Genomic DNA, 16,494 nt, shown 5'->3' with positions numbered 1-16,494 from the left:
GTCAGTACTGATAGCGATGAAATTGACTCTATTATACAAAACTTAAAAAATGATTCGGCGACTGGTATCGACAAGATCCCTACATTAGTACTTAAAAGAGCTAGAACTAGCCTTGCTTTCCCTATTGCATACTTGTGTAACTTGTCCATGACGACAGGTATCTTCCCTGACATCTTAAAAAGGGCTCTGGTGCACCCTATCTATAAGAGTGGAGACAGGAACGGTGTCGGAAACTATAGACCGATTTCAGTCTTGACCGCTATTTCTAAGATTTTAGAAAAAGTACTAAATACTCGCTTAACAAATTTTTTAGAACATAACAATATAATAGCAAAGAACCAATTTGGATTTATGAAAGGTAAGTCTACGGAGGATGCAACTTTACTACTGACTGAATTAATAGCTAAGCACCTTGATAATAAATCAAAAGTAATAGGACTATTTCTCGACTTATCGAAGGCTTTCGACACCGTTTCTGTCCCTCTACTTCTACAGAAACTAGAAACAATTGGAATACGAGGGATTGCACTGGACATTTTCAAAAGTTATCTCTCAAATCGCACTCAGTGCGTTAAAATTGGGGATTTTACTAGTAAACCAGTAAACCTTTCGTTCGGTGTGCCCCAGGGCAGTGTGCTGGGACCGACTCTCTTTCTCGTGTACATAAACAATCTTTGTAAAAAAACAATAACAAATTGCACTATCATTACATATGCTGATGATACAGTATTAGTTGTACACGGTAGGGATTGGGAGGAGGTCCGCCATAGCACCGAGTTTGCTCTTGCTGAAGTGATGTTATGGCTTGACAATAATTTACTAACATTAAACGTAGATAAAACTAAATATATCACGTTCTCAATTCGTAACAGCACCCAACCAACTACTGACTTTCACTTAAAAGCTCACACCTGTGAGTCACATACCACGTGTGCTTGTCCTAAACTAAGTCGAACTGACAATATCAAATACTTGGGCCTTGTTATTGACAGTACCCTAAACTGGTCACTACATATTAATACACTAACAAATCGTGTCAGAAAACTAATACCCATTTTTAGGAAGCTCAGAAATTCTGCGGATCAAAAAACATTACTCTGTGTATATTACTCTCTTGTTCAGAGTCTTCTGCAATACTGCATAGTGGCTTGGGGTGGAGTGGGTATCACCAAATTACTTCCCTTAGAGCGAGCACAAAGAGGTATATTGAAGGTTATGCTTGGCAAACCTCGTAGATATAGCACCCACCAACTTTACACTGATTGTCCTGTTCTTACAGTCAGGAAACTATTTATCTTATATGCTACTCTTCGTAAACACAAGGCCATGACCTTCAAACCTACCACAAAACGAGATAAACACAAAGTGTGCCCCTCCATACCCCACAAAACTTCATTTGCAAGACAGCAATTTTATGTCTGTGGAGGTCATCTATACAATGAGGCTAATAAACTTACCAACATTTACCCTCTGACCACATACAACTGCAAACAAAAACTTTGCTCTTGGCTTTTAAGTCTAAGCTACTCGGAGACGGAGAAAGTTATGCTTACCAATGATAAATGATGTTGATCCATACTCCTTACACACACACACACATACACACACGCACACACACTCGCACACGCACACACACACACACATACACACACACTAAATACACACACACTTATTCACTCAAAGTTCGCTTTTACTTGTTTTTATTCTCTTGTAATAGGCCTTATAATTAATCAACTTTAACTTCAAAATTATAATTATCATAATGTAACAACATCTGAAATAGTTATAAACCTAGGGTGGAAGACGCTGGCAGCTGTGACACAGTGTATACTAGTACAGCTGTCAACGCTAACCTCTTTGTAATAATAATGTTGTTCAAGCTCCATTATGTACTTAGATTAAGAGATTATTGTAAACAGGAGTATATAATAAATTATTATTATTATATTATATTATATTTACCAGCCGCCGCCGGCGCCGCCAGCAGCAGCTCGACGCAGCAGCACAGCGCCAGCGCGAAGGCGCGCCAAAGCGCCGCGCCGCACGAGCAGCTCCTACAAGAAGAGTTTCAGAAATAGCTTACTAAAATTATCTTGTTTAACTAAAATAAAATTATTATTAAACAAGTACGACAAAAAATGACGCTGAAAAAGTATAAAACAAGATTTTCAGAATACTGAACTGAACAAAGTTGCTAATGTAGTTGCATAGTAATTTTCATGTTTGGAAAACCGCAGTCACACGTTGTCAAAGTGCTACGGTAGGTAGGTATATGTAACGTGTGACTACGCCTTTCCAAGGCAATAGAGAATTCAGCAAGTACCAGGGCGGCAGCGCGGGCGAGCGGTGGCCTTTCACCGCGCGCGCGGCGATCCATTACGCGGCCGGGGCCCATCAATCGCGGCCGAAATAGACTAATTCAGGGCTCTTCAAACTTTTTTTACCAAGCAATTTGGCTAAAAACTACCCTCGTAACGTACGGGACTATTCCCACCGCTTCTAACTCCTGCGTAGCCAGGATCTACAGCTCGACCGCCAATAAAAACCCAACCGGAGAAGGTCAAGTTTGTCCCGGGGGAAAGTTAACTGTCATCGGACCCGCAACGAAATTAATCAGAAAAACGCAGGAGGAGTTCGGCCGAAGGAGCTCGCAGGTAGTCGAACGGTCAGTCAGTCTGTTATTCTTCAGTTGGGGTCGGGTTTCAACCAATTTTTGGTAGAGGGAAGCGCGAGGTGCCGGGAGTTTGATCCGAGCGTCATTATTGTAGTGTGCGTGTGCACTCATGGATGATTAAAGGCCTATTCACACATATCAGTGAAGTCACAGTTCAGGCTCAGTACCGGCACAGTGCGAAATATTCTTTCATGCAGTTTCTATGAACGCATCCCCACTTGTCAGTGTCAGTGACGACACAGTGCTCTCAGTGTCAGTGCCGACACCGGCAATCACGGACGTATTCGTTGACGACGATATTTTTTTCGGATCACGGACGCCGCCGCGGCATCAAAAACAAAATAACTTACTTCATAGTTTCTGAACAAGAATATTGAAACGGCTCTCTGACATTTTAAAATATTCAAAATATTTCACTGACGCAACACTGTAGCACTGCAACTGATACTGAACTGAGGGGACACTGTGACGGAACTGTGGCTTCACTGATATGTGTGAATCGAGCTTTAGCGTGTACCGATAACACTCAAACATTAGCGGAAGAATGGTGGGGCGCGTGTTCGTGGCTGGAACGATCTGTGATAGGGTATAATCTGGTCTGTGAGCACGTAGAATTTTGTCCAATGACCCCAAGCTGCCCATCCTTATCGCTCGCGCGTAATTATGTTGCTATCGCGCTCGCACACTCACTGCGGGTGCCAGTCGCACAGTCGCGACGGCAATATTTACACGCGAGCGATAAGGATGGGTAGCTAGGGGTCATTGGAGAAAATGAGGGCTATCGTTTTAGCACTCACCAGTTAGCGCCACTGTAGAGTAAGGTCCTGTCACTTGCTAGTAGCGAAGACAGTGGCACCAACTGGTGAGCGCTAAAGTGGTAGGAGGACTATCGCATTTGCACTCATCGAGATGGCGCCACTGTAGAGTAAGGTCCTGTCAATCGCCAGGGGTGCCAACTGTTAAGTATAAAAACGATAGCCCTAATTGTACGTGCTCACAGACCGGGTTTTAGTTACCGGGCCTGCGGGCGGTCCAGCAGCTCGCTAAGCTGTCGCAGCGCGGCGCGCGCGCGGGCCCCGCTTCGGTGGCGCGCCGCCGCCGCCAGCGCCGCCTCCGCTTGTCCCAGCAGCGCCGGCAAACAGCACACGTCTAAAAAATAATCATAAAACTCGTTTAGTACTCCCGCACACGATGCCGCTGCCGCACCGTCGCCGTGCCGACGCCGCGCTTTTATACTGCTTATACGCGCCGCGTGTTAAAATATGTATAATCTGTGATGTGAAGTTGGCAACACTGCCTATCTGTCAGTTGTGTGCAAGAAAATAAAAGTGAGCTATGGCGTCTTGAAAGTGTTCGTTTTATTTTATAAAGAAAGTTTATCATAATACTAAAAGGTTATGGGCACCTCAAATATATCGCTTCCGCAATTGTCTGCGGACAATTTCGGTCATTGGAAATTCCGAATTAGATGTTTGCTAGAAGAAAGGCAATTGATCGACACCTTGGACGATGACGAGGTAGATAAAAAGAGTGATTCGCGAGCCAAATCCATAATCGTACAGAGCATCACCGACAAACACTTAGATCTGGTGAAAGATGCAAAAACAACAAAAGAAATGTTTGCCATTTTGTGTTCTATTTTCGAGAGAAAATCCATCGTAAGCCGAATCCATATAAGGAAAAAGTTGCTAACCCTAAAACTGCAAAACACCGAAAAATTTGAGGAATATTTCTTGAAATTCGAGTTAATAATCAGAGAATTAGAGAATGCAGACAAGAAACTTGATGAAGAGGAGAAAATTACCTATCTTTTGTTGGGACTTACTGAAAAATACAACACTCTGGTAATGGAAAGTTTATCATAATACTAAAACCGCGTAAAGCCCGCTGCCGCGTTACAGTTAGTGGACCGTTAAAATTATGCTTTGTCGGCGCGGTGGCGGCGTCGCGTCGTGTGCAGGAGCGCTTATACCTACATATATCGTTTCATCCACGAAGACGCGCCCCACCACTTTTTGGTCGAGGGAAGCGCGGGGTGTGGGTAGTTTGATCCGAGCGTCATTATTGTAGTGTGCGTGTGCAGTCATGGATACTGTCATGTCTATGGATGACATCTCTATAGAAACACATTGTTTACTAATAAAAAATGATGGATTAGCGGAATGCTGTATTATTTAATAATTGGCAACGTTGGGTAATTTTCTATAGAAGAAGTGTGAGAGACAAGAAAAGAAAGAAAAATAAATATACAAAATACCTCCTCCAAAGAGCCTCCCTGGACGAGAGGACAGTCGTTTAGAATACGTAAAAGGGAAGTTACGACTTCTCTTCACTATCACTACATATTACAAAACAAAGTCACTTTCCTGTCTATCCCTATGTATGCTTAGATCTTTAAAACTACGCAACGGATTTTGATGGGGATTTTTAATAGATAGAGTGATTCAAGAGGAAGGTTTATATGTATAAAACATGCATATTATAGAAGAGAAAAGCCGGGAAATTCCATTGCAACCGTGCGAAGCCGGGGCGGGCCATTGGTTAAAAATAAAATCAACTTCTAAAAAAACCGGCCAAGTGCATGTCGGACTCACGCACAAAGGGTTCCGTACCATTGATTTATGAAATATATATTTTTTTTATTTAAGTTAGGGGGCGTCCATAAATTACGTGAGGCTTTTAGGGGGGGGAGGGGGTCAACGAAAACCTCACTAAATCTCACGTGGGGGAGAGGGGGGGTCTCGGAAAATATCACGTAATTTTTCCCGCAAGAAATAGAGTAAAATTTCCAGAAAACTGGGTTATTGAAGTAAAAAAAAATGATTTTTTTTATGATGATAATGACAATTTATTCCATACCGTCTAATCAAATTAACTAAAACTGCCTCCATCTGTATTTGTGAACATATTTCATTAATATTTAACCATTAGTAGCAAAATTTAACAATTACTTATTTTAACTATGAATCAAAAAACTGGTCCTAGTTAAAGCAATTGCTTGTCTTACTAAGCGACGGGAAGCTACGGAACCCTGCACTGCGCGTGGCACGACACTGGGTTACTGATTTTTTCATATAATCTAATATACTCGAAGCATGGACATTGCAAAATAGGCATTTTATTAAATATCACGTGAGATTAGGGGGTGGGGGAGGGGGTCAGGCAAAATCTCACCAAATCTCACCAAGGGGGGCGGGGGGGTTGAAAAATGGCCAAAATTGTCTCACGTAATTTATGGACGCCCCCTTATTTGTATGAAAGATTACGCGGTAATAAGCGGTTTACGATTTACTTATTTATTTTTTGCTGTTGGTACTCAGTGTATTCTTCTGTCCTGGAATTGTAAATTTATGTTTTATCGTTGCTCAGTGTTAAATGTTAATGATATTGATAGTAATTTTTTTTTTTTAATTTTTTTTTACTAATTTCTTACCAATTTTCTTTAATTTATTTGTATAATAGTATTGCATTGCATTATTGTATGTTAGTAATCCGTAGTTGTTGCACGAAATTGGTTACAATGCTGGATGTTATTCACCTTCCCTTTCGTGTGATTGTAGTGCTGCGGATTGCTCTTAATTTGGTTTTATTATTTGGCACTGCTTTCTTGAAATATCCTTTAAATGTACCACATTTCATCAATTTACGTGGCAATTATTCTCACATCTCGTGCACATGTCGGTCGTTGACAGTAAGTGACAGTTCTTTCTTTTTTTTAATCTCTTTTTTTTTTTTTTCTTTCCTCAATCACTTTTCTACCATTGATTTTAAATAACTTGAGGCCTTATGGTTATGGCCACATATCAATGGCAATAGATAAGTAAAGAATGGTGTTTTTTGATAATTTATTTGTATTTTTAATCTATTATTTTTTTTTTTAATGTGTTTTAATTATGTAATTAATAATTAAAATCTAAATTTATTGTAATTTATTATAATTTTAATTTATTATTATTGTAATTTATAATTAATGTGAAATGAATTTATTTTTATTAATTAATTTTTATGGTGCTTTCTTGTTTCTTTCTTTTTGTTTGTTTTCTCTTTTTCTTTTGCGCCCCCCTGCTGCGTTCTCCCTGCTGCCGGACTTGTGGACTCCTTTCTCCTCTTGCATCTCCGTCAGCAGGGGTACGCCGTGACAACAGAGGGCCCCCGCTGAAAATCAGTTTCAAGACAAGCCCTGGCGGTCTTGATGTACGCTGAGCGGGTGCCTTTTTGTCAGAGGGGCACAAGCAGTTAATTGTCCACTTGTTTATTTCTCTCTGTTTTAATCTATGTCTTACCTGCTTGTATACCTTTCTTGCAAATAAAAAGTTTTCTATTCTATTCTATTCTATTCTATTTACGAGGTATTAAAAAAAACTACTTACTAGATCTCGTTCAAAACAATTTTCGTTGGTAGTTTTTATAGTAATGTACATCATATTTTATGTTTTTTTAGATTTTTCATTTTCTTATTTTAGAAGTTAGAGGGGGGGGGGACCAACTTTTTTCCACTTTGGAAGCGTCTGTCACGCAAACTATTCGGTTTAGAAAAAAAGTATTTTAGAAACCTCGATATCATTTTTAAAGACCTATCCATAGACACCCCACACGTGTTTGATAAAAAAAAATTTTTGAGTTTCAGTTCTAAGTATGGGGAGCCCCCAATATTTATTATTATTTTTTTATTTTTGCATCAAAATCTTAATGCGGTTCACAGAATAAATCTAGGTACTTACCCAGTTTCAACAGTATAGCTCTTATAGTTTCGGAAAAAAATGGCTGTGACATACGGTCGGACAGACGGACAGACAGACAGACATGACGAATCTATAAGGGTTCCGTTTTTTGCCATTTGGCTACGGAACCCTAAAAAGGGTCAATAAAAAAAAAGTAGAAACGTACCTGAGTTAGTTTCGTCGTCGACATCCATCATTTCGCTGGGCCGCGGGCACGGCCATGCCGCGCGCGCCGGCAGCGCCGCCAACTCTAACAGCTTCAGCGCGAGGAACGGCGGCGGCTTGCAGCGCATCAGGCACACGACGAGTTGCAGGTCATAAGGCTCCTCCACTTCTTCTATTAAATGTAGCCCGATCAACTCAATCAGTGCCAGAAGAAATCCACCGTACGAAGTGCTGCATGACTGAAACGAAGTTCATACCCGTAACTACGAGTGGCTGAAATATTGTATGTATTTACGTCTCGTGTTGTTTACTTTTTGACCACTTCGGGTGTCACGAAGATAAAGATGGATAATATTGTAATACAGAAATATATTTTTGGTGTTAGTAGGTTTTGTTAGTATCGCCAGGCCAGTTCATCTCCGCGAGTTTACATCGAAAACAAAACACGCACGATGGCCCCCTACAGGATACTATTCGACAAGGCCTCACATACGAGCGAGCATTGACTCACGCACGCGTATTCTTATGTATGATGGAAGAAAATAAAGAAAATGGTGTACTAAATACTGTGCAGTATTTAACTGCCTAAATAATAATAAAAACACAGAATGTACTTTTTTAAGTTGCCTCAAGACACTGAGAGGTAAATAAGTAGTTAATATTGTTGTTGTTGTTGTTGTTTCAGCCAAATGACGTCCACTGCTGGACAAAGGCCTCCCCCAAGGTTTTCCACAATGAACGGTCCTGCGCTGCCCGCATCCGCAGTTAATATTATTCATGATAAATCATGTATTTCCTCCGGCATTTTCTGCAGTTTGGCACCTCACGTCACATTATTTTACCGAAGTCAGCCCTATAGCTTCGGCGCAGTGCCGATCACTGACGTTTGTCAACAAAATGGTGCTTGACTCTTGAGACAAGCTAAATTACACCATATTGTAAATGACATTGAGCATATGTTACGGTTAATGTGATAAATTGAAAATTATTAATAATAACCGGTTATTATGAATAATTACCGACAGTCGCGGTAAAATTGATAAATCAATCACATTTAACAGTGATTATTTAATAATTCAACCTTAGTACTAACAAATTTCATAAAAGAGAACAACATCTTGTGTACGTGCTCATGTACAGCCAAACTTTTGAACGTTTTGATATCATATATTAATATAATTTGGCATAATGAGTTTGGAATGTTTCTTGCATAATATTACTTTTCCATGATGCCTATAACATAATGTTTTGATTTAAAGTGAAAAATAGGTTAGGGTGCGGCGGGGGTGGCCCTTGGGCCACCCCTAAGCCGCCTATTTAGTTTTATACACACATAAATGATCTCATATTAATCACATTTACCAAATCATGCGGTAATTATTCATAATAACCGGCGATTATTCATAATTTTCACATTTATAACTTTGACCGTAACACATACATTTTTTTAAATACCTTCGCGAAGTAAAACTTCTGTACGTAGTACTTATTATTATTCTGTGGTATCACTTACCGAATACCGATATTCGGCGTGTAAAAATTATAATTAATCTGTTTTTACATGTCAATACAGCGAAGTCAAAATTAAATAATATTCAATGCAAACGAACGCTGACGCGGGGTTATCTCACATCACATGGGTTTTTATGGCGGTCTAGCTGTAGATCCTGGCTAAACAAGAGTTGCAGCGGGCTACCTAAATAAACTCCGACAAACGTTACTTCGACATTACGTTACTCAGACAAAGGAAGCTTTTGTCTGAGTAGTGTAGTCTCGAAGTAAAGTCATGTCGATATTCAGTAGTGTCGGAGTAACGTAATGTCGAAGTTACGTTTGTCGGAGTAGAAATTTCCAGCCGTTGCAGCGGTGGGAACGAGAGGTGGGAATAGTGATGTACAAGACTCGAGGCGTCGGGTCCTATTTTTGAAGTCTCGAGGCGGAATGGCAAGGCTCAGTGAGCTCGGTAGGCTCGGTGCCCCGAGCGTAGCCGAGCTGCGAGCTCTCTGAGCCATGCCTCAAGGCTTTAAAAGAGCTCGAGCCTTGAAAAGAGTTCGAACCTTCAAAAGAGCTCGAACCTTCAAAATAGCTCAAACCTTCGGCAAAAAATAAAAAAACATCACCTACATTGATTTTTATTATAAGATTTTTAAAATGTACCTATATTTTATTTTGTTAGGAAAAATTCTAATTCTAATTGTTTGTAGTCATTATTTGATTTGTGTCCTTTTGTGAAAAACGTTTTTCAAATATATATTTTATTGTAGGTATCAGAATTCCTGCAGTTTTATTCAAAAGAACGATCTTAACACAAAAGTTAACTGGGCTTTCAAAAAGGCTCGGACTCTGCGAAAGTCTCCAAGCTTCATACAAACGAGGCGAGCCCCGAAAAAGGCTCGAACTCTAAAAAAGTCTTCCGAGTCGTCGAGCTTCATACAAACGAGGCAAGCCCTGTAAACTACTCTGAGCTCTCGGCAAAAGGACTCGGAAGCCTCGAGCCTTGTACATCACTAGGTGGGAATAGTCCCGAACTCACTTGTTTCTCTATCAAGATGCATATCTCGGTAGCCCCCGTGAGTATGTGGTCCCACTGGTCGCGGGCCAGAGGCGGGTGCGGCTCCGAGGCCAGCGCTGCTACCACCAGGCGAGCGTAGTGTCGAAGTAAAGTCATGTCGATATTCAGTAGTGTCGGAGTAACGTAATGTCGAAGTAACGTTAGAGCTGATCTCCCCTGCCCTTTTGTCCCTATGTCTGAGAGTCCTCCGCCTGGACATGAGCTCCCCTGGCTTACCTGGAAGTCTTTAAATAGACTTCGGACGCAGGTTGGCCGTAGTAAGGGCAATCTGGTCAGGTGGGGATTCTTGGATGGCTTAAACATGGAGTGCAGGTGCGGTTTTGTTCCCCAGTCGATGAAGCACCTGATGTCGTGCCCTGAGTGTCCAAGCAACTGCACTCAGGAGGATTTGATGAGTGCTACTGACAACGCCACTCTTGTGGCGGAGTTTTGGGCTGACACTGTGTAGGTTTGTTGTCGACACGAAAAGAAGAAGTAACGTTTGTCGGAGTAGAAATTTCCAGCCGTTGCAGCGGTGGGAACGAGGTGGGAATAGTCCCGAACTCACTTGTTTCTCTATCAAGATGCATATCTCGGTAGCCCACGTGAGTATGTGGTCCCACTGGTCGCGGGCCAGAGGCGGGTGCGGCTCCGATGCCAGCGATGCTAGTACTAGGCGCGCCGCCACGCCGCGCTCGCCGCGGTACAGCGGGAAACTGCCAACGTAGATAGATAAAACTCATTTTATTTTTGCAAACAGGCTTTTAAAAGCAAAGTAACCGAATTGTAAATTATAAAGGCCTATTCAAACCTGAGCGATATTCGCTGCCGCTGTGGGTAGAGGTACATACCGCGCGGGTTTCGCTCAGATATTTAGTATCAAGTACCGCGGCTAGAGCGATGTAAACAGTAATATTTCCGCATACCCACTGGGTTTTCTCTGCCGCAGACGGTAGCGAATACCGCTTAGGTCTGAACAGTATTATTACCGCATACCCGCTGGGTTTTCTCTGCCGCAAACGGTAGCGAATACCGCTTAGGTCTGAATTTATTTTTATTTATTTATTTATTAATAGGTACAGTTACAGTACATAGAATACTACTTATTTAGTAAAAAATACAGCTACAAATCACTTATAGGCCTTAACTTGAAAAACATCGAACTAGGTAATAGGGATGTTTCTTGGGAAAAAAAGCAAGAGTTTGAATTAGTCCGTCGTTTAACTTATCAAAAAATACTGGACACGTATTTTTTTTTAACTTTTTCAAACTGATCAAAATTTAAAGAGATCAAGCCATAGTTCAAAGAGGCCCGTGACGTCAAGTCGTCCTTAAAAGTGTAGTACTTTGTGGCGTCACGCAGAACTTCAATACATCATCACTTCGTAATTACTTGTTTGATTGACAAATAAAAATATACGTGTCTAATATTTTCTGATAATGTAATTGATGGACTAAAAGTTTTTTTAGGAAACTAGCTCCTAGGGCTAATTGCCGTTAGGGCAGAAAGTTATCGAGCGGCGACCACGACCCGGATAGTGTGGGCAGGCCGCTAGCTGGACCGACGATCTGGGGAAGGAAGTACCTGGCTGAATGCGAGCAGCGTAGAACGGCTTTTTCCCAACTAGTCACACCCAAATGAATAACCCTCTAGTTACTCATAGGGAATTTACAAAGTTACTCATAGGGAATTTTTTCCCAACGAGTCGCACTCGTACTGATCACAAACATTAAAAATGAATCGCAAAATGTGTTGGTAAGCGCAAAACTCAACAACGCCAAGCCCTAGACCAATTACCAATACTTTTTTTAAATGCCCGTTGAAGTTCAAGGATGGTTTTTACGGCGAGAAACCTTACAGTAAGAAAATACAGGTTAACGAGTACGGGACTATCTACTCCCACCTCTCGTTCCCACCACTGCAACTCCTGTGTAGCGAGGATCTACAGCTTGACCGCCACAAAAACCCAACCAATGAAGGTCAAGTTTGTCCCGGGGGAAAGTTAAACTGTCATTGGACACGCAACGAAATTAATCAGAAGAACATAGGAGTTCGAAATTATGGTTTGACTTCCCTCCATTGCAAAGCGGATGACAGGTGACAAACAAAGGTAAGGAGTAGGGATGTGACTGGATGGGATTTTTTTCCCAACGAGTTACATACAGGGTTACTCGTTTTGGTGTGACTCTTTGGAAACAAGTGCGTAGAACCGGTTTTTGTGGAAATCTTTAAGGGGGCCTATGTCCAGCTGCAGTCTGAAACGCTATAGTCTGGTCCGTGAGCACGTAGAATTTTGTCCAATGATCCCTAGCTACCCATACTTATCGCTCGCGCGTAATTATGTTGCTATCGCGCTCACACACTCACTGCGGGGTGCCAGTTCGCACAGTCGTGACAGCAATATAATTACGCGCGAGCGGTAAGGATGGGTAGCTAGGGGTCATTGGACAAAATTCTACGTGCTCACGGACCGGGCTTTAGAAAAGAACTCACACATCACGGAGGCGATCCAGCGACACGTCGGGCTCCAGGGTGTCGGGCTGCGGCTCGTCGGCGTCGGCCGGCGCCCCTGCTTCCAGCTCCCACTTCAGCTCGCGCAGACTTCCTAATACTTCCGATAGCTGCATATAAAACACAACAATGCAGCAATGAGGGCTATCGTTTTAGCGCTCACCAGTTAGCGCCACTGTAGAGCAAGGTCCTGTCACTTGCTAGTAGCGAAGACAGTGGCACCAACTGGTGAGCGCTAAAGTGGTACGAGGACTATCGCATTTGCACTCATCAAGATGGCGCCACTGTAGAGTAAGGTCCTGTCAATCGCCAGGGGTGCCAACTGTTAAGTATAAAAACGATAGCCCTCATTGTATTGCAACCACGTCTATTCGAGTGGCGACCACGAGCCGGAAGACGTAGCGTGGGTAGGCCTCCCGCTAGGTGGACCGACGATCTGGTGAAGGTCGCAGGAAGTGCCTAGATGCGAGCGGCGCAGGACCGGTCTTCGTGGAAATCTTTGGGGGAGGCCTTCGTCCAGCAGTGGACGGACGTCTTTCGGCTGAAACGAACGAACGAACTACAAAATAACTATCGAAAATTATGTAAAATTTTATATGACCTCTATAATATAAAGATAAATAATATTATTATAATAACATACCTGTGAATTGCCATCCTTCTTTGCTGGGGTGTGAAAGTCACCTGCAAGCAACCAGGGGATATTAACTGCCAATGTATAACGAATAAGCGCTCACCAGTTGAGTTGGCTCACGCGCATGGAGCGTCAGAGGACATGCGAGGCGTGCGTTCGCGCAATTTTAGCATGGGCCCATTATGCCCTATGGCAGTGTTTTTCAACCTTTTTCATAACACGACCCCCCCCCCCCTAATATGAAAAAAATATTTGGCGACCCTCCGACCGTTCGCTTTTTTTTTCATGCATTTTATAATGTTACAAAAATGTTTGTAGGGACCGAATACTTCAATCCATACAACATTTTAATGCATTTTCATAGTTAGATTTCGGATAAATCAGTCTTTATAACTAATGTTTTTTTACTGAGGTGGTTTTTACGACCTCTCCCTGGGGGGTCGCGACCCACAGGTTGAAAAACACTGCCCTATGGTATATGATGGGACGTCGTCTGTACATCACTACATAGTATAAAACAAAGTCGCTTTCCGCTGTCTGTCCATAATGTATACTAACACCCGTATTCACAAACGATGCTTGTTTAAGTGAAGCAGCAAATCGAACGCACAGCGTTGAATAGAGCTCTGTGATTGGTTCGTGTGTGACCCTGTGCATCCACGCGCTGTGAGACCTCACAGTAATGTTTGTGAATACGGGCGTTAGATCTTTAAAACCATGCAACGGATTTCGATGCGGTTTTTTTTAAATAGTTAAGAGTGACTCAAGAGGAAGGTTTATTGTATAAAACATGCATTATAAAGAAGAGAAAAGCCGGGAAATTCCAGAGCAACCGTGCGAAGCGAGGCGGGCCGCTAGTTTTTAATATAAATCGTAATGTATGTATATCATATGTGTGAACAGTATTTACCTCTTCTACGATATTTATTGAGTTTGATGAAGGGAGCTTTGTCTTCTGTTTGTATGCTACTGGATGTAGTCTGGACTTTCTTTTGCTGAGTCATACCATCATTCAGACCAGCGACAGTATTGTTGTTTCTATGACTGAAATATATTTTTAAGCATCTATGAACTTAGAGCAGACCCATAATTTTGTTCCATGAAAATTAATTAATGGTACAGTTTCACTGAATCTCGTCTTTCTGACCTCACTCACCTTAATATTTCATTCTGTCTAAGTTTGTTGGCCTCTAACTTTTTAAACTTGTCTTTAACATTTAAAATTTCCAAGTCCTTAAATTCCAACTGAGACTTCAGGCTTTGCAACTCTCGCGTCATTGCTGCCATCTTCTCATCACACTCCATCTGAACTCTTTCCTGAGCCCTGATCTTGTCCATTCTGGCATTATCGTTGGCTAACTGAGACGCTTTTAACTGACTTCGCAAAATAGACGCCTCACCCTCCTTTGTGACAACTTTATCGGATAACTTTCCATATTCAGATTTTAATTTATTGTTCTCCTCCTCTAATAGAAGCAGCCGTCGCCATACATCAGAATCGTCTCCCGACACAATTTTGTCACTGATTGCCAAGTCGTCGGTGATACTGGGATGTCTGTTGTGAGACATAGTGGATATGCCGGGTAGCGGTGAAGATATTGTGTTACATTTGTACTTCAGGTGAACGGAGGCTGGGAGTTTGGAACTAGGCTTTTTAAACTCAAATGAGGCTTTGGAAGTGCTGGGACTTGGCTGATACTGTGTGCTGGTGGATGCTGGTTGCTTCCAATTACTGTAGTCGGGTAAAATACTAATATCATTTGATTCTTCATCGCAAGCTTGGCTCGCTTGAAGTAAAATTTCATCATCAGCATCGTCGCCCCATACATCACACTCGTTTTCTACAAAAATTAACACATGCCAAACTAAAACAACATAATTATTAACTATGTACATAATTTTTCAAAAAGCTAATTACTTATGTAAGCTATTGGATGTAATGGCATTACATCACATAGCTGTTTAGTAGGTATGTGGCGTTTCAAAGCCCTTTAGTTTGATACCCCATTTGATAGGTTTTGAGAAAAAGAAAAAATTTTTTGAAGACAAATTATGGCGCTTAAAATCTTCAATTTTAATATAGCCACTGTCACTCTCACGATTAAGACGAATCTAACGCCACCTCTCACGCTAAAATCGGTCAAGCTGTTTAGGCTGTAGGCCGTGCCAAAGAAATTTACATACATATATACACTCGAAAAACATAACCCTCCTTCTGACGCAGTCGGGTAAAAATAGCATATTTCAGTCATAGAAATACAGTAACACCTAGAAAACAGGCAGTGATGGTATTGTCCTACGTGGCAACTCTTTGCCATTGACATTTAAATACAATGAGAAATCAGTAAAATGAAAATGGCATTTTTTCCTCATGACAATGTACAAATGAAACTCTTGGTCATGTCACATTACAATGGGTTTCAATAAATTATTAAAGAATCTTTAAAACACCACATAACACAAAAAAGCTGTGAGGAGCGTATATGTTTACCCTGCCATGGACCGTTCTCTCTATGTGTAATAGCTATGGTCACGTAACATTGGCAAATGTGAAATCATAATAGCCAAAGAGAAAAAGGGCCAAAGACCGATGTCCAGCTGTGGACCACGCTGGCATTTTTAAATTCATTAGCACAAATAAATACTTGTAGTCTAAACTTTTCAAATATCACTACAATCTGTGTTGTTCTCTAGTGAGAATGATCCATGACATTACTATGATTTATCCCAATGTTTTAGTAAATTAACTACCTACATAATATCCAGAAACTGACAACCTTGCAGTCCAGGTGTACCAAAAGGTGTGCAATGGAACATATTTGACAGAAAATTTTTAGCACAGGTTTTAAAAGGACAAAAAATACTTGCACTCGAAGCTGAACATAATAAGTGAAAAATTTTCAAGCAGCAATTCCATACCAAAAAATTTGGCTAAGCCTGAAATACCCTTTGCTACACCTCTAGCTCTTTGTTTGTTAGGTCTAATAAACCCTATAACCCTCCTTTGGGCTGCACATGTTTTAGTCTTAAAGAATAAGAGTCTGATGATAACCTAAAACACTTACCTTGTATAATAGAAAAACTGCTGTTTTGTTGACTAGACGGGATGGGGTGGTCTGATCGGGTAATATGCAGTTTGGGTTTTTTTGCATCATGGCCTATTGGCGTATTGGTAGATCTCTTCGACATTTTATATCAAATAGATAATCCTCGCTTCTAATGAAGACGACTTCGTAT

General features: G+C 41.4%; 2 protein-coding genes across 2 annotated transcripts in view; both read right to left on the bottom strand.

The window, feature by feature from the left end:
- Positions 1-10,291, bottom strand: part of LOC135080985 (uncharacterized) — a 26,353-nt gene extending 16,062 nt beyond the window's left edge. Inside the window, exons 1-4 of the mRNA XM_063975709.1 lie at positions 10,094-10,291; positions 7,562-7,799; positions 3,691-3,823; positions 1,963-2,054 (exon numbers count right to left, since the gene is read on the bottom strand). Coding sequence (XP_063831779.1) covers positions 1,963-2,054; positions 3,691-3,823; positions 7,562-7,799; positions 10,094-10,228 — 598 coding nt within the window. The 5' untranslated portion in view covers positions 10,229-10,291. The remainder of the gene's footprint in view (positions 1-1,962; positions 2,055-3,690; positions 3,824-7,561; positions 7,800-10,093) is intronic.
- LOC135081215 (uncharacterized) lies at positions 10,285-16,494 on the bottom strand. Its single transcript, XM_063975962.1, has 6 exons — positions 16,323-16,494; positions 14,414-15,098; positions 14,168-14,301; positions 13,267-13,307; positions 12,606-12,733; positions 10,285-10,827 (listed from the first exon to the last, which is right to left on the bottom strand). Exons 1-6 carry the CDS (start codon positions 16,444-16,446, stop codon positions 10,428-10,430), a joined length of 1,512 nt encoding a protein of 503 aa, XP_063832032.1. The 5' UTR covers positions 16,447-16,494; the 3' UTR covers positions 10,285-10,427.

The sequence above is a fragment of the Ostrinia nubilalis genome, chromosome 19, assembly GCF_963855985.1.
Source record: "Ostrinia nubilalis chromosome 19, ilOstNubi1.1, whole genome shotgun sequence".
NCBI lineage: Eukaryota > Metazoa > Arthropoda > Insecta > Lepidoptera > Crambidae > Ostrinia > Ostrinia nubilalis.
This window is presented reverse-complemented; position numbering and strand designations above follow the sequence as displayed.